Below are 27,139 nucleotides of genomic sequence, written 5' to 3'. Positions count from 1 at the left end.
GTGGTATGTTGGGGTAATGGAAGGGCGGAGACGGTTCATGCTGCTTAGATGAAACTCAGCAGACCGGGTAATATTATTGATAAGGGATTGGAATTATGTTGGTAGATGACTTTTTATGCTACACCAGGCATACTGCATGGTGTAAACTATGCTCACTGAAGAAGAAAATAAAAGATTCCCTGATAGAAGTTCCCCACATTGTTATGTTGTCTGTACTTTGTATGTAATTGCTCTGTTGTTTCTGTTTTTTTTTCTGTTTTCCCATCACGCAGGGCAAATCTGTCAGTACAGGGCTTTTCCTGGTTCTTGCGCAATGTTGTGCTCAATTTCTTCCTATTCTTCTTGCTCACCTTCCTTACGACTCCCACCATCATTTTGAACACCATGGACAAGTTCGACGTGACGAAGACCATCAATGAACTCCAAGTGAGACTGAAACATGCACTCGCTCAAATTTGTAATTTTTCCAAATATTTGACTGACGGTTTTTGTTTTTGTTTTTCACCCCAGAGTCCCATCGTCAGTGAGTTCTTCCCTACTCTCCTGATGTGCATTTTCTCATCAGCGCTGCCCATCTTAGTTCATTATTCCACAAGATTTGAAGGACACTGGAGCAGGTATGACACTCGCAACTCACAATACTCACCTGGTATTAATGGGATGTCCATTTGTACTCCATTGGAACTTGGAATTTTCAAGGTCACTGAAGGGCAATCTTACTGACCACGACATTGAATTACAAAATGGCTGCCACCATACAAACACTGCTATCTTTACTGTTGATAGGACTTCTGTCTGTTTCTGCTTTCTGTTTCACAGCAAATCTGTCATGCACATAGAAATGTTTGTTGTATTTGTAACCATAGACAAGTTGCTGTGAATGGATGGGTGAATCAAAGTAACCGTAACATGAAATATGATTTTAACCATTACCAAAAAGAAATCATGTGGCAACAGTGTTTTAGTAGTAGTGTCTTCAATGAGTCCTGAGTAGATCATTACATGATCTCATTCCTGTGCACATATTATGTGTCCTCAAACCACCTCCATGTGTATTTTTTTATGATTGGAGAATGCATTTAAGATACATTAATACACATCGAGGAAACCCATACTAATAATGCATTCCCTAGCCCCTAACCCTAACCCTTATCCTAACCCTAACCTTAACCCACTTCTAACCCTAACCCTAAAACCACATCTTAAAGTGATAGTTCGGAATTTTGAACATACGACCTATTTTCCAACTCAGTGTGATGGAGACGTCTGGAGACGTTTTCAAGAAATTTCATTCAGTTCTTCTAGTTGCCGAGTTTGCTGGTGCTATGGCTAGCGCAAGTCAATGGTACCTGCTAGCATGGCATTAGAAACACTCTTACCGACTCCACAGTGCACCCGAGGCAAAAAAAAATGAAATTTCGTGAAAACGTCTCCAGACGTCTCCATCACACCGGCTGAGTTGGAAAATAGGTCTTATGTCCAAAATTCCAAACTATCCCTTTAACCTTCAAAAATCTCCTTTAAGGGTTGACAGAGCTTGAGGACCAGCCAAAATGTCCTGACTTTCCCAAAATGTCCTCACTCCCTATGGTTTATATGTTTTGTTGCTCCTCACAATGATACACATACAAGAACACGCACAGGAACATGTTTTAATCCCATGTCCTCTGTCTCTTCTAGGTCCAGTGAGCAGGTGTTCATGTTGCGCAAACTCTACTTTTTCCTGATCTTCATGGTGCTAATCCTCCCCTCACTCGGACTGTCAAGGTATTTTGTGTTACCACTGGTTTTTGAGCAAATAATGTCCACACAGCACTCGGCTTGGGTATCACTGCCAAATTTCCCAAATGGATGGGGTTTTTGACCCACAAGGTCCCGGTTCAATTCAGTTTTTGTCTCATTTTGAGATATTTCAGTTTCCATACCAATTCTGCTTGGTTATGAAAAATATTTACATAGGACTAATGCTGACAATTTGAAAAAAAGAGATTCTCAAAAAAAAATTTGTTTTGTTCTTTTTTGACCCATTGACTGCCCAGTCTTTATTAAATGGTTCACATGTAGTGTCTAAAAATGCAACCAAAACCTGGGAGATGCTAAGATGACTGAAGTCGCTGCAGCTTCACTGAATGAATTAACACATTAAACTAAGAGGAATAAAATAAACAGTTATTTCATATGTTCAACTTTTTTTTGAGCTCAATGTACTTTTTCTTTTTCAGCCTGTCAGTGTTTCTCCGCTGGACGCTTGACACCAAGTTTTTCTCACAAGCAAAACTTAGGTTTGAGTAAGTATTCCATCTTTTCTTGCGTTTTCAATGTTAACTTAAAATAAAATACTGCACATATTATGTGCAGTATTTTATTTTCACCGTGCAACAAAATACATGTTTGTTGCAAGTTTGTTTTCAAATCACGTCTCATGTTTGACATTGTCTTCTCAAGCTGCTGTCATTGAAATGGTAAATGATCTATAGCAGATCCTGCATGGGTCAATTTTTTTAAAACCTACATCCGTCCATATGCATGAAGCTCCGTAATGGCACCGACCCATTAACCGTCATTATGTCCAGAGGTGGAACCAGTACTGAAATACTCTAGTAGAAGTACCTAAAATTTACTAAATTTAAAGTTTTTAAAAAAAATAGCTTGTTTAAAATACGACTCAGAGTAAAAAGTTACTTATGGTGTGTTTCTACCGGCTCGCCTCAGCACAGCAGGGTTAAGTTTTGTTTCCACTAGCATAGTAGCTGGTGCAAACCATGCAGAAAGGCCCTTGTTCCAATTGAATCCACAAACCCTGTATTTGATGTAAACGCTTCACTGAACTCAGGTAAAAATGCTGGAGTGAGGGCTGTAAATGTCTGCCACACAAATGAAGCATTGTTTTTGAAATGGCTGTCCTTAAATGTTCATAACAGCTAAAAGACCTAATTTTCTTTTTCGTCTGTTTGTTTTCGTCTCCTCCTCCTCTTTATACCAGGTGTGTGTTTTTGCCCGACCAAGGTGCATTTTTCGTAAACTACGTGATCGCAGAAGCCCTGGTGGGATCTGGGCTGGAGTGGTTGCGGCTGCCACAGTTAGTGCTGTACAACATCAAGATGGCGTTAGCAGACTCTGACGCTGGAAGGAAATATGTCAAAGAGGTTTGTAGTGTGTTACCATGAAATAAAAGCCTGAAGCTGGGCACCAAAGCCCATGGTTTCTTTCTTTTAGTCAAAAATATTTGGGAGATAATTAATTGAACTATATCTTATAGCCATCATATGAAGGCATGTAATGCAAATATCTAGTTAAGTGTTTTAGTATATGCAACAAAGGCATTCATTTATAATCAAATATACAGATTGATTATATTAAATACATTTTGGTAAAGATCTTAAGTGATAATACAGGTTTTTTTTGAAGCAAGGTTGAGTCGTCGACCTCAGTGTGCACACCTGAAATATTCCTATGTTTGTAGATGACTTTTATAAGTAACCTGACTTGTGTCTCCAGAATCAGGCCTATGAATTTCCATACGGTCCGGCGTACGGATGGAACCTCTGCGTGTTCACTGTCGTCATGGCTTATGGCGTCATTTGCCCCATCATAATGCCGTTTGGTGAGAAATAGTGAGCTGTACAGCAGCACAGACACTCGTACATTCTCACATCATAACCTTGTGCAAAGCTGGCCCAAGGCATTTAAAGGCTCCATTTCCACTAGCACGGCACACCTCGACTCGCCTCGGCGTGGCATGGTTATTTTGTGTTTCCATTAGCGATAGTACCTGGTACTTTTTTTTGTAGGTTCCAAGATTCAGCCAAACCGAAGGTGAAGACTTAGAAATCCTAAAAACGTGGGTTAATCTCCAACATTTAACAAAGTGAAATGTTTAAAATCTCATCATTTAGGAAATGGTGTATGGAGAAAAACAACATTTTAACATATTAACGATATCTAGATATCTGTATCTAAATAGTGTTGAGCTATAAAAGTTATATGGTTTTATTTTGTAGTTGAAGATTATGCTAATTTTGTGCCTAAGTTTTAAAACCCAAAGTCATAAACTAGGTTGACTTGTTTAATTCAAGTTTAGTATCACCACACGTGAAACTGCAAATTAATAAGAGGCCACTTTTGTGATTTTACTTTTATCTAAAAACAAGCGTGATACTGGTTTGGTGTAAATAACACAACTAAAATTAATTTAATTTATAATTACATTTCTATCATAATAGTCAACCACTGGCTACCTTGAGGTGGTGGGAGGGTCCATAGAATCTTGGGTCAGCTCTGCCCTTGTGCAACATTTACCTCTCGATTACTTCACAATATCAGATTTTCTCTTTCAACTTTGAATGTGTAAGACATATGACTTCTTTGTGTGTGACCCTGTCAGGTCTCCTGTACATGCTAATGAGACACCTGGTGGACAAATTCAACCTGTGCTATGCCTACCGGCAAGGCCGCCTTGACTGCCATGTCCACCAGGCAGCTGTCAATCAAGCTCTGGCCGCGCCCATCATCAGCATCATATGGCTTTACTACTTATCGGTTCTCAGAACAAGTAAGAACGTGGAAGAAAATATGCTCTCCTGACATTCAACTTTTCCAACCATGATTTCTCAAGTGATCTTGAAACCTATTACTATAGAGCTCCTGTAGCTGATGTCACGTCTATAGTACTATACTCTGTATGTACAGTGGCATACAGCAACACAATCAAGAAATCGAACTGCTGATGATGTTGTTCTTTCAGGTTTGAAGGCCCCGACATCTTTATTCATCCTGGTGGTCCTTGTGTTCACTGTCTTCATATGCATCGGCCACACCTGCTTTGGCTATTTCAAATACCTTAGTCCGCACAAGTACAAGGTGAATGTTTGATTGTGGGTGCACTATGTCTTTGTCATCTCTTAATCTCTCACAATGAGTGACTTGTGATGATGCTTTTGTTGTTTTTGCAGGTGGTAGACCTGGGCCAGGACACAGCTGAGGAAGCCCCAGAGGTACTCTTTATGTTATACACACACATATATATATATATACACACATACCTATACTGCATATTGTTTGGAATCCATATAAAATAGTTGTTATACATGTATACTTTTATTTGTACATATTATTTATGTTTTGTTTCATTTTCTCTCCTATCGGATTTAAAATGTAAATCCATTCATCCATTATCTACCGCTTTATCCTCCACCAGGGGGTGCTGTTCCTATCTCAGCTGACATACATCCCGGACAGTTCACAGTTCACAGGGCCACATATAGAGACAAACAACCATTCACTCACACACCTACGGTCATTTTAGAGTGATAATTCCAATTCACCTAATCCCCATATCACATGTTTTTGGACTGTCGGAGGAAGCCGGAGAACCCGGAGAAAACCCATGCACACACACCATGCAATCTCCTTGCAGAAAGGCCCTTGTTCCGAAGTTGTTCCAAACGGCGCTCGAACCCAGGAACCCGGGTCCTGGGTTCTCTTGCTGCAAAGGCAAGAGTGCTAACCACTACACCAACCGAGGGCCCATTTAAAACCTAAATTTAGAAGTTAAAAGATTGAATGGCGAGCAAAAAGGTTGTGGTGTTTTTTGAAGTGCAGTTGAGTGACAAACTGACACAGTACTGTGCATTCACCACTAATAAAACTAATAAAACCTGTGACTCCTCAAGTCTACAATATCCTAAGAAACATTTTGTAACCACAACCAGAAACCAAAGTTTTTGTGCACTCTCTCTCTCCTGCACAAAAGTCCACATAGAAAATCAGCATTTTGTCAACTCCTGCCTCTTTCGTAAATCTTAACAAAGGATTTCAACTCACTAAATTACACGTTTACATTTACTGATAGAGGTAACAGTGGATTGAGAAGTCATGTGTGCCATGATGTAAAATTGCTGATATTTTTCAATGGACTTTGGTGCAGGCAGTGTGGAGCTCACAAAACCTGAGTGTTCTTTGCTCTGATTTACCTCAGTGACACAAGCTTACCAAACAAGGCACCAGCAGCCTCTGTGTTCAAGCTAAAAACATTGACTTGTCTTTGACGACACAGTCAGCATTGACTTATACCTCCTACAAACACATCCATCCATCCATCCATTATCTACCGCTTTATCCTCCACAAGAGGGTCACGGGGGGTGCTGTGCCTATCTCAGCAGACATTGGGCGATAGGCGGGGTTCACCCTGGACAGTTCGCCAGTCCATCACAGGGCCACATAGAGACAAACAACCATTCACTCACACACTCACACCTGCGGTCAATTTAGAGTGATCAATTCACCTAATCCCCATATCGCATGTTTTTGGACTGTGGGAGGAAGCCGGAGAACCCGGAGAAAACCCACGCACACACGGGGAGAACATGCAAACTCCTTGCAGAAAGGCCCTTGTTCCGAAGTTGTTCCAAACGGGGCTCGAACCCAGGAACCCGGGTCTTCTTGCTGCAAAGGCAAGGGTGCTAACCACTACACCAACCGTGGGCCCCCATACAAACACACTCTCCCTTTAAATTTGCTGTATATTCATTAATGCTACTTTGCTTTTGTAAGACATGCAATATTGCATGAAACACATCTTCATATACAAGTAATGTGTGTTTTCAGAACTCATCTCTCTTGCTCTCCCTTTTTTTTTGGAATTATTTACAGGCCTTTGTTCCCAAAGAACTTGATCCGGATTCATATCTGGACGAGGAGGAAAACATGGTGGACATATACGACCTGTTTGCGCTCTGAACCGATTGATAACTTAAAGATGAAGATGAAGATGACAATTTCAGATGGCAACGATTACAGTTAAAGATGAAGAGGATGAAGATAAAGATGAAGAATATGTTACATTAAAACTTTACTGAAGAAGATGATTTTGGCGTGTGTGAGTGTGTGAGTGTAAGTTACAATACAGAAAATTAATCGGAAAAAATGTATACAAAAAAATGAGTACAAAAGTCAATACTAATAAGTAAAGCAACGAAAGACAAGTGGGCACTACTACACTACTTTATTCATTAATGTAGAGCGAAATATGTTATTAGTTTACACCTGACATTGAAATGTGTCAGGAAGCACGATATTATCAGTATGGGCAGATATTGGCTTTGAAAGGTTTTATTGGATATCAGCAAACACGGCGAGATTTGCCGATATGACTAATTACTACAACAGTAGACTGAAAAAGCTTCTACCTCCTTGACTTCTATGCTAGCGCCACCTATAGCTATTTTTTTTCATGCACAATAAAGATATTTCATATCCACATCTGCTGCAACACAAGTATGAAAAATAGTATGTTAATTTCACTACAGAAGAGATTTAAAGACCTCTGCAGTTGGGCTAAAGGAAAGACACACAGTATATACACATACACGTACGTATACACAAGTATACATGTTCCTAATATACACACATATAGTATAAATATATACATATGCAGTTTTCAGTGGCATGCTCTGGCCTAGTGGTTAGGGCTTCGAGCTTGAGACCGCAGGGTAGCCGTTTCGATCCCCGACCAGTCCGCGGCTGAAGTGCCCCTGAGCAAGGCACCTGACCCCCTCACTGAATGCAGGCAGCTCACTGCATGTACTTCACCTCACTGTGTGCTGTGTGTGTTCACTAATTCACGGATAAAAAAATGCAGTAATTGGAAATTTCCCCACTGCGGGTCTAATAAGGGACTAAAAATAAATAAATAAAAAATTATTCAGGTTAATTTGACATTTTAGTCTTTTAAAATCTAAACTTAAAACATTACATTTAAAGTCACTAACGGATTTGGATGAAAATTTCAAGAATGTCTGCAATGGGACCAGGAACAGTGATTACATTTTGTGTTTGATCCGTAGACGCTATCACTGGTCTCAACACTCGCTGTCTGACCCAGGCGCGCCAGCAGGGTCACTGTGCCTACAACTTTTTCACAGCATTTTCACCTTAATGATTAGGCTAAAATGTGTTTTTATATATGTTGCCAAAATATCAATGCTAAGAGTAGATTTTCAAAGTCCAAGGGGGGGTGGCTGAGCTGTCTTGGCGGAGGTCTGCGCTCTCCAAGTGCTTTTCTAGTTTTAACAATGTAATATTAATACTGTAAAAAAACAAGAAAAGGAAAAAAGTTTGAAAAAATATGTTTGTTTTTATTATGAGCGGCATAACCCATAGGCAAAAAACGTTTTTCTATTTTTTTTGGGCCACCAGTGTGGAGCTAAAACAAACCACTCATAGAGCATTTAAAAAAAAAATACAAACATTGATTCAAAATGAGGAGGGGGGAAGACACAAGGAAGATTTATTTCTCTGACACTTGACATCAGTCATTCAATGTATTTTATAGATATAAAAGTAGCAGATACAGAAATATTACATTCATTGATTGATTGATTTAAATAAATAAATCTTATATAGCCGTTTACAACACCGACAATGTATCCATAGTTTACTTAAAGGTGCCATATGTAAGAATGTGGCCAAAAGCGGTTACTATATTCAAATTCAAAATACCGAGATCTTTTAGGTTTTGTTTTCTGACGTAACTGGCAACCCGTGGTTGCTCGGCAGCTGAGACTCTTGCTGACTGCAATGATTGGTAGACGGCGGTAGGTGGCGCCACATGCCAAAACATGATTTCAAAACATAAACATGATTTGCAGTCTGCAAAACATTATTTTTGATTCATAATCATTATGATACATTTCTGTGATCTGATTTGATTCCCATCTCCACTAGTCGACGTGCCAAAGAAAGGGAAAGACACTAAACCCAACATGAATGGGTATGAAAGTGAGTGATAGAAAATGAGATGTGTATGAAAGTGAGTGAATGGGTGATTGGCAAAACTATAGTGTCAAGCAGCTTTGCATGACACTACCCTCATCAAGACTAGAAAAGTGCTATATGAATACAGACCGTTTACCATTACGAGGCACGTGACACACATGCAGGTCAGCAGCTGTAGAGATGTCAGCCTCTCGTCTCTGCCACGGAACGATGTCACATGAGAATTATTACTCGATGTTTGTCAGTCATTAGTCGGTAGTAGTGTGATTACAGGACATCTTTATTTAATGCATTTATGCATAGTTTTCTGTTGAATGCCATCAAATGAAGCCACGTTCTTTGACATCATGAAGGTACAGTCTCAAAAGTGGCATCATGTGTTTGCAGCGTTACTACTCTTATGGTGTCGCCATGGCGACGACGACAACAGCTCCTATACGACGACGAGTTTGCGCTTGTTTGACTGCCTCACTCTGTCATAAAAGACATGGACGCTTTAAACCCTGAGCAATGAGAGCAGATGTGCTCAAATGTATGTACAGTTTCAATGAGAAATGGATGTTTTAAGTTCAGACTTGAACCTCTTTTTTTTTGTTGTTTCCCTGCCCAGTACAGTCTGTGATTTTCTACTGTGACCAATAAGAAGAGGAGTGAAGAGCTCACAGGAGAATCCAGCTGCTCTCCTGTGTTTACACCCTGTGACTGAAGCCATGCCTATCGTGTCTGCAAACACAGGTACAGTTGAACAGTCAGTCAGCAGTTTAAATGCATCGTCCTTGTATTGTACTAAAAGTATATACTTATAACATATAAGTATATATATATGTTATAGGTCTACATGAGACCCTGGCCCTTCTCACCTCTCAGCTCCACCCAGATGCCAAACACAAAGAAGACCTATTCTTCCTCAAAGATGTCCTCAGTGAAAGAACCCTCGGTTATCTTATGAAGGTACAGCACACGTGATTGAAATAATTCATTCATTTTATTCCCAGGGTTCCCACAGGTCCTTGAAATCTTGAAAATTGCCCTACATAGACATGGCTCAAGAGAGAGCAAATGATGTGATGCCTGGGAAATGCAGACTCAGAGAGCTCTGTCTCACCAAACAAACTGACAAAGACTGACTAGAAGATCCCAAGGACAATCACTTGTCCTGATGCGTATCCTGAAGTGTGCTGCAAATCCATAAAAGTGGACGCCATGGGAAGCGGCTCTTATAACTTTGAAGCAATTGGTCCTGGAAAGTCCTTGACAAGTCTTTGAATTTGACATAAACCAAGGTGTGGGAACCCTGTATTTCAGTTTGTTTTTTTCTTGAAAAAAAAGAAGAAGCAGTTTCGCATACATTTCTGAAAAATTAATGACCAGAAAAAGGAAGATTCTGAATCTTAAGGCTCATTCCTATACCCAATTTTCCAAATAACCCAGAATATCAGCAATAAAACAAACACACTGACTTACAGCTGGAATAAAAGCAAGAAAGGGATAGTTCAGGTTTCTTCAAGTGTTTCCTCTGAGGTTTGCTGATATAAAACTCGTGCTGACTCCACTGTGTGCATATGCTGCTTTACCTTCCAACAGGAAACTGAAGATTTCTTTGTTTTAAGATCCACTCACTCACTCACTCCCTGCACCAAAGGCCACCCAGAATATTAGTGATTCCACAGCACAGTACACAGAAGTTCTTAATCCTCTGCTGCCTCCACCAGTAACTTCAAATGTGCTCTTTTGTGACTTCAGTGTGCCAAAAAAACTGACAGCAATAGACCAACAGCTCCTGTGTCTCCACAAGCTAAATCAACAGGTTTTCTCTCTAAACTTTGGTGCAGGAAAGTGACACATTCACACGCTTCTGTTTCAATTCATAAAGGTTGTTTGTAAGATAAAGCAGCAGATATATTTTTCAGCGTGTCCAGATCAAAGGAAAGTTTTACCTGAACTATAACTTTAATCCAGGGCTCTCAAACTCAAATGACCTTGGGGCCACCGAGCATCAAGTCTGGCCAGTAGGGGGCCGGTCACAAACGTCCATCGTTGTATCACAATGGCAGATATTTCACAGAATTTCTAAATAAAAGTGTGGTGATACAGAACAATAAACAGTTCACGCTAAAAGTGACGCAAAATGAATCGATTAATAAAAATAAATTACGTATTAATTTGTAATAAGTGGCACGGCTGCAGGGCCGCATGTGGCCCACGGGCTATGAGTTTGAGACCTCTGCTTTAATCTGGAATCTTCATGGAATTGTATTAATGTTCATAAAGTCACTTTCATAAATTGAGAGTAATCTTGCTGAAAAGACAGACTAACAGAACTGAAAAAATCATCTCTTTGGCAGAGGTAACAATAAAAGTACAACATCCAACAATGAATGTAAAAAAAAGGAAAATTGCAGTTAATTGAAGACATGGATAAGGAAAGAGAATCATTTACTGTAAATACAGAATAATAACGTTTAATCAACTGTTTGTTTGTTTTTAAATAAAATAAAATGAAAAATATGTTGTGCTCATGTTTGTTGATCCACCACAGATCCATGAGAAACTCAAGCAGTATGAGAAACAGAGCCCGACTCCAGTCCTGCACAGCGCCTCCTACCTGGCGGAGGATGTAGGTGCAGCCACTCCTCAAATTTAAACTCCAAAGATTGTGTGTGGGGGGGAAAAAAAGATTTTATGAAATGGATTTGATTAATGGGAGGAGTCATTTTTCTGCTTCACATCGTCAGCTTTCTGAAGAGCTTCAGAACGGCCGTCTGGAGGAGGATGAGAGAGAACTGCTGCTCCTGCTGAACACTCCTCACCTCAAGGTGTGTGTGTGGGGGGGGGGGGGGGGTGCGTGCGTGTGTGTGTGTGTGTTTGTGTACATTTTTTTTATAAGGCGCCATATTTAAGAATGTGGCCAAAAACGGTTACTACACTCAAATTCAAAATACAAACACAGCATATTATTGAATTTCGCTCAAGATTCAAGATCAAAATTTGACAAAAACATCATACGTCACCCAAAATTTGATTTAAAAAAAACGGCATACTACGGTATTTCGCTCAAGATTTGACTATTTATTTGAAAAAAAAAATTTGGTCCAAAATTTGTCAAAAACAACATACTATACTATGTTGTCCCAAAATTGAAAAAAAAATTGGAAACGTTTTTTGGTCCAAAATTTAACAAAATACTTACTGCAATGATTGGTAGATGGCGGTAGGTGGCGCCACATGCCAAAACATGCTTTCAAAACATAAACATGATTTGCAGTCTGCAAAAGAATATTTTTAATGCAAATATTTTGTCTGTACTGTTGTTGTTGGTGAGTTCAGTTTGTTTTATGACATTTTAGTCAGTGAGAGAGAGAGAGATGAGCTGAGCATTGGAGTGATGTGATCTCTTTTCCTGGTTCTTGTCAGCATCTGTCAGCAGAGAGCTACAATCACAGGCTGGTGATTCTAGTTTGATCTAACCTTTCCTGTGTTTGTAAAATGTTCATGCAGGCAGTGCTGTCAGCCCACGACACAGTGGCCCAAAAGAACTTTGACCCAGTGCTGCCGCCGCTGCCTGAGGACCTGGCTGAAGAACTGGAGGAAGAGTCGGTGAAGATCGTACGACTGGTGAAGAACAAGGAGCCTCTGGTGAGTTTCTGTTAACTGTCTTTTGAAACTGCATATTTATTATGGTAGTAGGTTTTGTACATATATGAGTATTTAGAACTAAGTGTTGAATATCCAGCCGGATCACTGTTGTCTTCCGATTTTTCCACATTTATTTTTGTATTTCTTTGTATCTTCTGGGGAGGAATCGCTACTGTATGTGTGACAGACTCTCGTGTTGTTCATGCACAAATAGCCAATAAACATCTTGAACATCATGAATCTGGAACAACTTGAAGTGAAGATATGAAAATTATGATTTTTTTTTCCATCCTCCCATGACTTCTGTCCTTATATCTCACTTTACGTTAACGGCATAGTGAATTTCTTCCACAGTGTGAATTTGTGTAGCTGTGAGATAAAAAAAAAAATGCTAATAGAAATTCATTACCATAGATTATGATACTTGAATAAACTAATTATGGACACACATGTTCTCTCGTTCTCTAGTCAGGTAATGATAGAATGATATAGACTGCTGTACTTTGGGGAAACATTAAGAAACATTACTGAGGTGCTATATGAATGTTAGGTCAACCACAACATGCAGTATTTGAATCACACTCAAATGGCCCACATTTACATTCTATGGATTAACCCTTAAGCCTCAAAATGTCCGTTTGTTTCTTTTAACCATAGAAGGGCTAGAAAATGTCGTGTGAGTAAGAACTTTTGCCCAATTTCCCAGAATAACTTTCAATAACCTGGTTATTGAATCTGGTGTTCGTGTAAAACTACAGTATCTTTCTAAAACCGTTTGTTTTTCTTCATTTTAAACTGTAAATAACTGCCAGATATTCAAAGTCTGGCCCTTTTATGGTTAAAATAAGTCTAAAATGGGGGACATACAGGGATGATTTTGCTGTGACTGTGCAATTTTGGCCATTTCCACTGACAAGATTGAAGATTGAAATTTTGCAGCAAACAATAGCAACCTGCACCGCTCTGTCAGAGGAGTGTGTCAGCTCACTGACACAATCTGGAGATTAGATCTGTGTGTGGAAATCTGATTTATCGCCTGCGTCTTCTCTACCAGGGAGCCACTATCCGGAGAGATGAGGCGACGGGAGCTGTAATCGTGGCCAGAATAATGAGGGGAGGCGCGGCTGACCGCAGCGGTGAGACCAGCAGTGTTCACACTCCAAACATGACGAGTCACATTTGTGTGTCCGTGGTGAATTCTGCAGGTCCTTATTTCCTTTTTTTACCTACAAGTGCCACAGGTGAATTTAAATTAGCTATTTTTTGCACACACAACAATTAATGATACTGAATTTGATCCCTCCATTTAACCCATCCTCTTTTTTTTACACACCAGTAGTGAACAAACAAATCAGGTGCAGGAGAAGTGGGCAGCACCTATCTGTGCCCGGGGGGGGGGGGGGTAAAGGCCCTTGACCCGAGATTTGAACCAGCGGTTTGTGAACTTTCTTCACTGACACACTGAGAGGGCAATGCAACGATTACACTGCATGACCACATGAACTTTCCCGTCATGACATCGCAAGAGGAATGTTTGTGGTGATGTTGTGATTAAATTTGGGTTAATCCGCTGCAGTGAGACCTAGAGAGGGTGAAGCTGGGCCACATGTGGTACAAAGGCCACAACCTTGAGATCTCTGGATTAGAGCCATGACATTATGTATTTTAGATTATACACAAGAGTCCCTCCTGATGTCATGGAGGTGTTTTTTTGGTTTAAATGTGAGCGCCATCGTCTAAAAACGCAGTTTTGTGGTACTGGGTGTGTGTGTTTATGTCTCTAGGTCTGGTGCATGTCGGGGATGAGCTTCGAGAGGTCAACGGAAATCTGATCACCCACAAGAGGCCAGATGAGATAAGTCAGATTCTGGTAAAGTGGGAAACTGAAAAAAAAAAAAAATTATAATAAATAGTGGCTTGTAGCATGAGACTGTTGTGGCTGGTGTTGCTGTGGTTACAGTGGATAAAGTTGCTTCTCTGCTGTTTTTATTTCCATCCCAGTCCCAGTCACAAGGATCCATCACACTAAAAATCATCCCAGCTGTTGCAGAGGAAGACGAACTGAAGGAGAGCAGGGTGAGCACTTTGCCTAAGTCCACAATTCATCCTCATCAGGCATTATATGATTACAGACATTATTTTATCTCATCCTTGACTTCAATCGTCTTACTTTATCTTCAAACTTACGTTTTTCTTAAAAACTCGAAAGTCCTGAGCGCTCAGAGCGTCTGCTGCTCCCTCCCTCCAGGTCTACCTTCGTGCTTTGTTTGGCTACACCCCTTTTGACGACAAGGCCACGCCATGTCAGGAGGCAGGACTTCCCTTTCAAAGGGGAGACATTCTTCAGGTGGTGAGCCAGGAGGACGCCACCTGGTGGCAGGCCAAGAAAGTGGGTGACTGTAACCTGCGTGCAGCCCTCATCCCTTCCACACAGTTCCAGGAGAGGTATAGCCTGCATAAAACAAACATAGAATAGATAAATACACATGTATTCTTTCACTAGAAGAATAATTCATCTGTTTTTCTTGCTGCCAGGCGTCTTAGATATCGGATGAAAACGGGGTCCTCTGCTTCTCCTGTGTCGTCAAAACCTGCCACGTGTAAGCCCTGTTTTACTTGCACTAACTTTACAACCATGAGTGAAGCTTGGATGTACAGATAAAGCTTGTATTGCAGGTCAAATCTAATCTAACCAAAGAGACAAAGGATCTGCAGTTAATCTCCGAAAAAAAAACAACATAATCCATCATTTCATTCCCCAGCACAAGTTTTGGAAAAAGTAAAAAGTGGTCTGAAAACCAACAATTATTTTTTTGCCGTATTAATCATATCTATCTGCATGTAAGTCTTCATCTTGTATTCACTCTTTAATTACCATAAAAACATAGTGGAGTAGACGATATTAAAGGGATAACTCAGGTTTTTTTTAAGTGAGGTACTAAGATATAGTCCACATGTGTCAAACTCAAGGCCCGGGGGCCAGATGTGGCCCGCCATGTCATTTTATGTGGCCGGCGAGTGATTAATTGTTCTTAAAAATCTGTGTTAAAATAGGTCTATGCTGCTTTAAGGCATGCATTGACCATAAACTACATTTCCCACAATTCATGGCGATTGCGTTACCCGCAAAGTGATGGCATCCTGCCACTAGATCGCAGTGTGTTATTGTATATGCATCATGCAACGAGTGAAATAAGTAGTAAATACAAAAAGTTATTTAGCAATATGTTACGGAGTAGTTACCTTTATTTTACTTTATATTTGTTTACATTTAGATACATTTATTCTGTATGACAGTTATCTGGCCCTTTGGGGGTAACCATTATGCTGATGTGGCCCTCAGTGAAAATGAGTTTGACACCCCTGATATAGTCAGTGTCCTTCTTACATGTGACTGCGCTCTTCACACTCTCTTTGCCACTGGAAACAGGCAGGCACACACTCTGTGAAGCATGGCTGCCAGTGGGGACACTGGGAAAAACACATTTTAGTCACTTAACTCAAAAAAAGAAAAAACTACCTCAGCTAAAATGCCCAGTCCCCGCACCAAAGTCCATAGAGAAAATCAGTTATTTTACATCACCTGCACGGTAAATATTTAGATTTTCTCTGTGGACGTTGGTATGGGAGAGTGAGTGGTTTACACAGCGAGACAAAGGCTGTCTAATGGTGAGATAAAGCGGAAAACAAATCCTTAAAATAACTTAAAACACTAAAACCAGCATCAATTTTATGAGGTGAGCCTTTTGTTAAGTTGTGTACTGTTCCTGTTTTCTGTTTCCTTGTGAATTATCCCCTTTTAAGTACAGAGCTAGATTTGAGGTTTTATGGTGATTGTGAGAAAATGTACTTCATAATCAAATAGACTAAGGCACAGATATTATGCTGTAACACTCTACAGTGATACTGTGTGTTATTCCTTGCATTGCTGTCCCCAGATGATCGTGCTGAGCGAGGTACGTGGACAAACCCTCACACTGTAGCTCTTCTCTCATCCCTGGACTGAATTTCCTTGTGAAATTCTTTTCAGCAGCTCATTTCTGACTCGCACAACCATCACAATCATCCTTTCTGTGTGGAGGATCCTTTCAAGACTCCATCCTATAGAATCCTAGAGATGCACAAATGTTAAAATAGAGAGGTTCTGCCCAACAACATCTGCATGTATAAAGGAAAACGCACACATTACACAACATATAGCATAACACATAATGAAAAATATTAAAATTACACGGAAAAATGTCATCGTGGAAAGCATGAGATGGATTTTAGTGTTTATGTATTCATTTTGTATGGCAAATATAAACACAATCAGAGGTCCAAGGGAATATTTCAACTGTGAAACATACATATACTGTATATATCAATATAAATTATATATTTTACAAATCATTCTTTTTATTACCTCCAGAACCCTATTTGTACATTAAAATTTTGAGTAAAGTAAAGAAAAAAAAAGGTTGCACAAAGGCTTGTGTGAATGTATGCTGCTCTGAGGATCCTTGTAAAATCTCTGTGAGAAAAAAGACTCAATCCTTTGTAAAAAAAAAATTTTTGAAGCATCCTAAATTTCCACGCTCCCTCGTGCCAAAACTGTGTTAATCCTCTTAATCCTCATCTGGCCCACAGTGACTTCACCAAATGTGAAGTTGATCACAATAATAAGCTACTACTCAACCATTTGGTCGACCACACTTTAAGTCACTATATCTCATTGAAAAATGCATCAAGCTGAACTTCGCTAACACTTTAATGCGACTTGTTCTGAATGTTGTACATTTATGAATTATGCAAACAAGGTTTATTATGAACAGACGTCTCAACCGTTTTGTAGAGGCCTGCATCTGAAGTACTGTAGGGTCTAATTTAATGTTATTGTTATCATAAGTAAATAAAATAAACATGTGAAATCGCCTGAATTGGTCCAACATGGCTGTTTGACCCAAAATGGCCACCTTCCTGTAGGGTTTAGGCATGGATGTATAATATGAACTGGATAGAGCACCGCCCCCCTCTGCCTTGAAGACAATTTTTACATGGTGGCCACTGTGGGTACTGCACCAGAAAACCCCATAAAAGCCCAAAAAGCTATTTTCCCATTGACAATAGTAAATAGTAAAAGAGACGCCTGTAAACGTGTCCACAGGACACCTCGAGACATGGACAGGCTTTTATAGATCTTTATATGGTAGTGACACTACTGCGCATGCTCTATGGGCCCCATAACCCGGAAATAAATGCAGAAGTCAAAAACTTTTTTGGCATATGCGCTGGGTGAGCAGCTTCAAAGAAATGAACAGAAGCGAAGGGGCGGCGCTCTATCCAGTTCATATTATACATCCATGGGTTTAGGTAATAGATCAAAGATCTTAATCCCTTCATTTGACTTTTTACATTTTGTCTCTACAAAAACAAAAAAGCCCTCCCATCAAAGTTACTGTACATAACCATCAAATTAGCTCAGCATCAGCGTCTCCCTCCTGCTCTTACAATTTCCTCTTCTCCTGCTTGCCGTCCCACAGAAGACTGCGACAGTGAGGCTGCTCTGAATGGAAAGGACGTAGGTGAGGAGTCTTTGTTGCATTTAATCATTTAATTGGCATCACATTTCTGCTAAATCTATGTGCTAATCCATCCTGTCTTTATAGAAGCGGTATACGTGTATAGTGGACTGTTTTGTGCTGCTTTGGTTGTGATTTGTGGGTGAGGCCACATTATACTTCTCCGACTGCGTATGCGTTATCCGACTGCGTCACCACGGAGACGCCTCGAGCATTTATACTTCTGCGTCGTGGTGACGGACACTCGCTGCAATTTCCCGCCCGATCAGTAGGGGTCGCTGCGCCAGGTTGTTGTGCTTTTGGCTACAGTGAGCAATGGCGTCCGAGGGAGAAAGACTGTTGTTGAAACAGTGGCCGTTTGTCACTTTTCTGTGTGACGGAACGCAGTTTTAAGTTAATTTGAGGCGAGAAATTGGCCATTTAGAGTCTAAACATGTGCTGTGTGTGTATAGATACGACGTATTTATAGTTCGTCAGCGGCGTTATCGGCGGGGATCAGCTCCGCCTCTGTCAGGACGCCCGGAGCGCACTGAGAGCCGGCACAGAGCAGCTTCGCTCAGCCTGTCCTGAGGACCAATCGCAGCTCTTGCCGTCTCCGTTGTCCCTTGACGGAGTGACGGACACTTAAAAAATATTTCGTGCAGACGGAGACGACGCAGAGGCTCTTCGACAGTCTCTGCGTCGACGCAGAGTCTCTACGTAGCCTACGCAGAGCACTTTACGCAGAAGTATAAATTGGGCTTCGAGAACACCTGGTGTGATCTGGGAGCATGACAGAGGGAACATGTTGTTGTACACTCTAAGAAATAAGGGTTCCAAAAGTGTTCTTCTACAAGGGGTGGAGTTCTACCTGCAACCATTTGCTTCTGAAAAACCCTTTTCTGAAGAAAGGGTTTTTGAAGGTTTCTTAGTAACACCAATGGTTTCAGTAAGAGCCATTTATGGTTCTACTTAGCACTTTTGTAATGGCACTCTAGCTTTTTAAAAAGAAGAAAAAAAAAAGACCCATTGCTAAGTCCAGTTGTCAGGAAAACATGTTATTGTACAGCAGGGGTGTCAAACTCTAGCTACAGAGGGAAACAATAAAAAACTGTGTCTACGTCTAGGGCCAGACGAGGTCAAATAACCAGATTAAATATGGAAAACAACGGAGATCACATTTTAAACATAAGATGTATTAGTGAAGGAAATGCTTTTTCTTAAAATAAGATGAATTGATTTCCCCATGGGATCAACATTGGACTTCTGTTCTTAAAGTTATATACACATCAGTTAGAATACTCACAAAAAACATCAATGTTCAAAATATTATGCGGTAAATAATTTATGACAGATGTTCCATCGAAGTCAGCAGTATTATAGTAATGCAATTTCCCTGTAGATAGTTCAGGCCTGTAGTCACACGTATGGCAGTTTGATTGCTGCATCATGATCCAATGACTTTGGTGTTTTACAGGCCTGTCTGTTCCACAGGGGACTGACATTTGTCATTTTTGTGCCAATCCATTAATTAATTGGTTACACTTGGGGTGTGAAGAGACAATACACAATAAGCAATACAGTAAAAATGCTCCAAGAAATGATCTCCCACACCACCTTTAAGTGAGAGGTAATTTGATGTGTGGTGTTTGTCAAAGTAGGAGCAGGAGAGAATTAACATATTATATCATGTTGTGGGCCAGAGGGTTGGGGAACTTTGGGAATTAACGAATTCAAGACATATTAGATGTTACAGAAATGGCTATAATTGCTATATTTTGCACAAATTTTCTCTTTTCACGATTTTACATAGTGCCTTGGGTCGTGATAGTTTGCCATCTTTTGGGAAACACTGATTTACTGCATAATCACTCATTGATAATGGGGTGAAATATTTTAATTGTAATGTTGACCTCAATGTTATGCTTTACAGTTTGTATAATCTGGGTTTGGGCCACTGAAGTTGAGTACATTTTTTAAGGGTATCAAACCTCTGAAATTTGCAGCAGAGGTCTAAAATGGCTATTATTGGATAGTATTATTTATTTAACCCTTTTTCTTAAACGTGCAGTATATATATTTCAGAACAACCTGGGCAATCTGATGGAAAAAAATAATAATTTCACCTAAACGCACTTGAGTGTACTCAAAATGTTTAAAAATCTGATTTAATTTGTGAATTTTGGAAATGCATCACAGTTCAAAGTTCACTTGACTCGTTTTTATGCACAAAAACAAAAGAAAAAAACGGTCTTTTTTGTGACTTCTGCACAATTATTTAATTATTACTTTATATCACTACTAAAATTGTTATATTAAATTAAAAAGCCTGAATATGTGACCTATAAATACATACCCCCAGGACGTCCATATAAGGAGTGTATTATTCCCATGGCAATTTACCATGGGCGCACCTGCGGCACAGATCTGTGCCACGTGAGCACTAAGGGTTGATGTCGTTATTTGACAGGAGTTGATGAGCGTTTTCAATGGAGGTGCATTGTCATGTCCCTCACTGTTAAAGGCTGTGTGTGTGCGTGTGTGTGTGTGTGTGCGTGCGTGCGTGTGTGCGTGCGTGTGTGTGTGTTACAGTACTGTACAGCTCATTAATCTCACTAACAGTGTCTCCTCCAAACACTTGCACAGCGCAGGTTCTTGTTGCATGTGTTGTGTATGGAGGCAGCCACTGCGGCTTGCATGGCTTCACCTCATCTCTGCAGTAAAGCTGGTTTATTGGTGGAATAAATCAATCAATCAATCAATCAATGGTCTAATATAAGCTGTAGTTTCTCCCAAGAGTAAGGCAGCCCCTGCCTTCTGTGGCCATGCTTTCTCATGGGATTTTTACTCAGGTACTCTTCCTAAACTTCTTCTGGTGGTGTTCAGTGCATCTGTGTCGTGTGATGTTATGATGCCACAAGAAGTGTGTTTTTCATTTACTCTTGACTTAATGTTTATGATTTTCATTATTTTATTTGATCATAAACGAATGATCGCAGCCAGCCTGTGCAGAAGTCTCCACCTCAGGAAAGAACGTCAAGACTCACCGGGAGAACCTTGCACTCCAGACGCCAATCACTCAGACTTCCTGATATACGAGGAAGTAACGCAACACCAGCCCTGCCCCGGAGAAAGGCCCCGCCTCGTAGTACTCATAGGTACGTCTACTGTTTTGGTTTGATGACAAAAAAGGGATAGTTTACTTCGTCTTTTTTTTGTCTATAAAAAATATGATTGATTTTTTTTAATGAATACAGAACTATGACAAGTTTATAAACTTCCTTTTCCAGTTGAAAATTGCACCAAGATGTAAATATCTTATTATATATATAAGATTTCATAGAGGTAGCCATACACGCCTTGATTAGTTCTAGACTGGATTATTGTAACGCCATTTATGTTGGTGTCACTCAGTCTTCTCTGAGTCGCCACAAAATGCGGCTTCTCGCCTTTTTAACAAACTCAACTCGACGGGAGCACATCACGCCAATATTTTATTCTCTCCACAGGCTACCTTTGCGTTTTAGAATTGATTAAAAACTTTTTATGTTTGTTTTTAAAGTCCTTAATGGCCTCACCCCAGAAATGTTAACTGTTTGCAAGCACACCGGAGATTTAAGGTCGTCCAAACAGCTTATGCTCTCAGTCGCCGCCCCTAGACTCTGGAATAAGCTCCTCCCCCCTGAGATTTGTGCTATCACTGACTTTTTAAGTCCTTTTTAAATCCAAACTTAAAACATATTTATTCAGAATGCTTTTATTTATGTTTCATGAAATGGTTTATACCGTCTGTTTTCAATGTAAAGCTTTTATTTTGTAAAGCACTTTGGTCACCTGCAGGTTGTTGAAATGGGCTTTGAAACATATAGTAAATAGGCTTAAATGTCCAGAGTTGATTGGAAGAAATTGAATATACTCCCCATAATTATGTTTTTATGAGTGTGTGATAACTGCAAAATAATAATATAAAAAAGGCTTGAGTGTGTGTTTTGCCTTTTCAAGCAGAAGTTGTGAAAGAGTGCTTACACCCTTAATGGCAGTGGTTCTCAAAGCTTTTATAACTAGTACCACCTGAGAAAAGTAACACCATACAGTTAAAATACAGTGGTGTAAATAGGCCGAGCAAAGTCAGCTACAGACTTTATTCTCTCATCATCATCTTCCTCTTCCTCACATGTACTTCACACACTGGTTAGATTAAGATGGAGCGAGAGATAATTATTAGATAGTCAAAATTCTGATCACATGCCCTGGTATATACAGTAGAACAGTATGCAGTAAATGGGTATTTTTTTTAATCAGTGGTAGTTAAAACCATTACCCTAGAGCTTAAACAGGTTTCTGACCAATGGGAATCACCTTTCACAAATTTCCTCTCCTCTCCTCTCCTCTCTCCTCTCTCCTCTCTCCTCTCTCCTCCCATCTCCTCTCTCCTCTCCTCTCCTCTCTCCTCTCTCCTCTCCTCTCCTCTCCTCTCTCCTCTCTCCTCTCTCCTCCTCTCTCCTCTCTCCTCTCCTCTCCTCTCTCCTCTCCTCTCTCCTCTCTCCTCTCCTCTCCTCTCCTCTCTCCTCTCTCCTATCTCCTCTCCTCTCCTCTCTCCTCTCTCCTCTCTCCTCTCTCCTCTCCTCTCTCCTCTCTCCTCTCTTCTCTCCTCTCCTCTCTCCTCTCCTCTCCTCTCCTCTCCTCTCTCCTCTCTCCTCTCTCCTCTCTCCTGTGTGGCCTCAGGTTCGCTGGGTGCTCGGATCACTGAGCTCAAACAGAAGGTGATCGCTGACAACCCTCAAAGCTACGGTTTGGCTGTGCCCCGTGAGTCTCTGCAGGTTTTTCTTTTTTATAACTATTTAATATTCAATATTTACCCTCCATGTAGCATGCCATTCTTTTGGAGATAAAGGATCCTGGGACTATAGTTAAAGGGACAGTCTGGGATTTTTCAGCCTGTGCCGTATGTTTAGTCCTTTAACACCTAAGCCTTAAAACATCCGTCTAGACCAGCAGTGTCAAACTCATTTTCACTGAGGGCCACATCAGCATAATGGTTTCCCTCAAAGGGCCAGATGGAACTGTAAGACAGAATAAATGTAACTAAATGTAAACGGACCCTCAGAAAAAGACGAGTGATTTCTTTATGGCTTTTGTGAACCCATTCTGCTGCGATCCCAGTTTACTTTTTACTTCTTTGACAATTTGTTGTTTTTCTTGAAGGCTGATTTTGGCATACTTGGCTCCTTGTTTGGTGTCAAAATGCAGACGTAGATCGTACTCTTTGAACATGTATTCGCCTTCCCATCTTTCTTGAAACTGCCTTCCATCTGCATCGATCGTTCTCTTCCTGGATAATTTGGGATCATTTGTGGATATTTCAATCTAAATTTGATTCGTTGCATGACGCATATATAATGATACACTGCAAACTAGTGGCGGGATGCCGTCACTTAACGGGTAACACAATCATGATGCATTGTGGGAAATGTAGCTCATGGTCAACACACACCTTAAAGAAGCATAGAACTCGTGGGCCAAATAAAATGATGTGGCGGGCCTTGAGTTTGGCACATGTGGTCTAGACCTAGTCCATATAGTCTTATTTTAACTATAAAAGGCCCAGAAAATGTCTTCTGAGTAAGTGATTTTGCCCAAGTATGCTTGCCCTGGTTCAGTCAGTAAAATCCTATGGGTCCAATAATAATAATTACTTCTTATCATTAGATTGTTTGATATTAGACATATTTCATTAAATGTGAATATCTATAGTGTACAAGGGAGATATAACATTATAATATACAGTGCATTCACTGTATTTCAGTTTCACTTTCTGAGAGACTGATCACAGACTTCAAATAGTTATTCAGAATTGTTTTTTTTGTTTTGTATCCTTATTATAAAACGAGACACTGTTGGAACATGGAGGAAGATGTTCAGTGAGCAGTTTTCTCTCCCCTCTCTGTCTTCCTGCTCCCTGTGACTGAACACATGCTCTGAAGACACCACTCGAGCCAGGAAGTGTCATGAGAGAGAAGGAGTGGAGTACCACTTTATCACCAAAGCAGCTTTTGAGGCTGACATCCAGAAGGGCAAGTAAGTCCCCCAGACTGAATAAGACATAGTAAGACGAAAACCTTTACAATGTTATAGAGAGAATAGAAACTCATTCGCACAATGACCAAACACCTCAGTGGAGAGAAAAAACTCTCGTGAAAGGGTCAATTTAAAAGTCACTTATTGCTCATGTTATCGCACATTTCCTTTTCTAATTCATTCATGTCACCTCTGTTTCTGCAGGTTTATTGAATCCGGGGAGTATAAAGATAATTTGTACGGCACCAGTTTGGAGTCCATCCATAGAGTGTTGGATCAGAACAAAGCCTGTCTAGTGGATGTGCAACCAGAGGTTTGTAGTGAAATAATATTTTATTCTGATTTCTGATATTAATTCATATGACTTGGTCATGTATTAAATATTTCAATTTATAATGTGTGCATTCCCTGTGCCAAGAATCAGCCTCAAAATTGATTTAAGCGGAGAACAAGCCCACTTCATAGGATATACACCTGCTTCAGGCTACAATATCTATTTACTCACTTTATCTCACATTAGATGACCTTTTCTGACTAAGAAATGAAATGTGTGTCGCTTTATGAACCGCTCATTGCCCCCCGCACCAAAGTCAATGGAGAAAATCAGCAATTTTACATCACAGCACAGTACACAGGGGTTGTTGATCTGCCAAAATTAAAATGTGTTATGTTGTGGTGTTCTGTGTTTAAAATACTTTCATTAGATTAACCAAAGTGATGCAAACTTACCAAACAAGGCAGCAGTAGAACAGCAGCTGCCACGTCCTGTGAGATAAAAATGCAGAATTTTTCTATGGACTCTGGTGTGAGAGAGTGACCAGTTTACAAACTTACATTTCTGGTAGAAAAAAAGGCTGCTCTAAGGTGATATCACTTATGTACTGGTTGTACGTTGGTCAATACCTCCTGTATTTTACTGTCTGCTGAAATAAGAAGGTGCTTCTCCTGCCACATCCAGGCACTGAAGATTCTACGTACTGCTGTCTTCAAGCCCTATGTCATCTTTGTACGGCCTCGGTTCTTTGACAGTCACAGGAAATGGCTTGGCTCCACGTCCTCCCTTAGCGTAGGCCTCACGGTAAGTTGAAGACACAGCATAAAGAATTGCAAAACAACAACTGACTTTCAAGAACGGCAACCAGAAATGCTGTCTTACCTTTGCTGGTCCGACGGCTGACGTTTAAATAACGGAGGTCAGGGCAATTGGGCTCCTTTGGTTAGCAGTGCGGAGACTGGGGTCCAAGCCGGGTTGCAAGAAACCACAGAGAGCTTTGTCTGCTCTGAGGTTGTGAGGTTATTAAATTTATTTACGTGCACATCACATTTAGAAAATCCAAATCACACCCTCTACTAGATAATCTGTATCTGAACTCTGTATCACTCAAATTAAAAGCAATTTTTGGTCCACGTTTACATGAATGAAACAACTTATTACCAACACATCTGTGACCTCTGAACTTCTGTGACCATAACTGCGTGATCAAGTCTCATCAAGACAAAATATCATACGTGTCTGAGAAACGTAAACGTACCAAAGACTCTCCGGTTAAAAAAGGCAATATCTTGGTTTTGATTTGATGGAAGAACAGAACAGTTTTTATCCATGCACACTGTGAGAAACAAAAACCTACATCTGCTGTTTATTTTTGCATGTAATGATTCATTTGGTGTGTGAGCACAGGGGAAAGGTAGTACGGTGGCCCTGAGGTGCAACACACAAACGCATATCACAAAACACAACACAAATCAAAAACACAAACGCAAATCAAAAAATACAAACACAAAAGCAGAAAACACAAAAAACATTGACTCACTTTAGCTCACACACAAACACAAAAGCATGTAACACAACATCATCATCTCAAAACGGAAACGCAACTCAAAAACAACAATGAAAAACGTTGTTCCCCGTCGAGACCAGTGTCGTCGCTCATGTGTTTGTTTTTGATTCATGTTGTTTTGTGATCTGTGTTGTGTTTTGCACCTCAGGGCCACCGTAGTACGACAGGGGCCTGTTTATCAAGTCCATCATGTGAATGAGAGCTGTTAAGGTCCATAATTCAGTTGGATAATTTTGTTTTTGAAATTTGAACTTATCTTGGTGGTTATCACAAATATTGACAGCAAAGCTGTTTAAACGAGGTAAAAGACTATGTCTGACTAATATCAGCAGGAATTCATATTTTTGTATTTATATTTGTATTTTCTACATGAGAAACCACTCACAACACTTCATGCTACTATCATGTTCATCATTCATACAGTGCATTTCATTTGCAGACCATTGAAACCTCCCATGTGTCTCTCCTCTCCTCTTCCTGACCAGGAGGACGACCTACAGGAAATGAGACAGTCTGCAGAGCGGGTGGACGAGAGCTACGGCCACTGGGTGGACTACGTGTTGGTGAAGGAGGATCCAGTCAGTGCTCTGGCAGAGCTGCAGCTCGTACTGGAGAGGGTGCAGACGGAGCCTCAGTGGATGCCTGTGTCCTGGGTCAGAAGCTAGTGGAAGTGGACCAGTGTGTGAGGACACAGAGATACAGTTTTGGGAGTGATCCAGTGTTTACTGCCATATAACCAAGATTCCACAGAGGGTCATTGTCCTTACAAATGTCAGCCATGACTTTAAGTCAACAACTACAGTAATTGGTTCTGATTAGAATCCATGACTTGTGACTACTCCCTTTTGGACTTCTGAGTTGGGAATGAAGATATGCCAAAAAATGGCACTAGCTATTGAAAACTATATTGATATAGTAGCATTCACACTCTGTGACCAATTTATTAGGTACACAGGACACCTAATAGCGACAGTGGCACTAGTTTGTCTGCTTCAGGGTGGAACATGGTGTGTGTGTGTGTGTTCAAAGTAGGGTTGCACAATTCCAGGAATTATCAAAATGGTAAATGTTCCATGGGAAGTACAAGAATTTTCAAAATTTTGAAGGTTGGGAACTTCAACAGGGCATATGCAGGAATCCTGAAGTTAATTTCAATAATTTTTTAAGACTTTTTTTTTTAAGACCTGAGAATATTTTCTGACACTGTGCGAAATACGGTAGGAGATTAACATTTGAGACCAAAATTTGAGGGGGGTCTAAACATGTTA

The 27,139-nt window shown here is 40.3% G+C and overlaps 2 protein-coding genes across 2 annotated transcripts; both read left to right on the top strand.

Moving 5' to 3' along the window:
- Positions 1-384: 384 nt before the first annotated feature.
- Positions 385-6,739, top strand: LOC310938836 (CSC1-like protein 1; the record flags this gene model as incomplete). The annotated part of the gene is made up of 9 exons (XM_083903461.1): positions 385-426; positions 511-617; positions 1,681-1,767; positions 2,984-3,146; positions 3,499-3,604; positions 4,385-4,552; positions 4,745-4,860; positions 4,953-4,994; positions 6,653-6,739. 9 exons carry the CDS (start codon positions 385-387, stop codon positions 6,737-6,739), a joined length of 918 nt encoding a protein of 305 aa, XP_083759587.1.
- A 2,747-nt stretch (positions 6,740-9,486) lies between these two features.
- LOC310938855 (MAGUK p55 subfamily member 3-like) lies at positions 9,487-26,536 on the top strand (the record flags this gene model as incomplete). The annotated part of the gene is made up of 18 exons (XM_083903482.1): positions 9,487-9,511; positions 9,609-9,727; positions 11,316-11,393; positions 11,512-11,592; positions 12,275-12,412; positions 13,467-13,548; positions 14,197-14,282; positions 14,414-14,488; positions 14,661-14,857; positions 14,948-15,012; positions 16,351-16,368; positions 17,935-17,976; positions 20,952-21,110; positions 22,678-22,758; positions 23,937-24,030; positions 24,235-24,343; positions 24,989-25,108; positions 26,357-26,536. The coding sequence occupies 18 exons, from the start codon at positions 9,487-9,489 to the stop codon at positions 26,534-26,536; spliced, it is 1,749 nt and encodes a 582-aa protein (XP_083759608.1).
- Positions 26,537-27,139: the final 603 nt, after the last annotated feature.

Source organism: Microchirus variegatus, assembly GCF_963457635.1.
Source record: "Microchirus variegatus genome assembly, chromosome: 17".
Taxonomy (NCBI): domain Eukaryota; kingdom Metazoa; phylum Chordata; class Actinopteri; order Pleuronectiformes; family Soleidae; genus Microchirus; species Microchirus variegatus.
The sequence above is the reverse complement of the archived record's forward strand: the minus strand, read 5'-3'. Positions and strand labels throughout refer to the sequence as shown.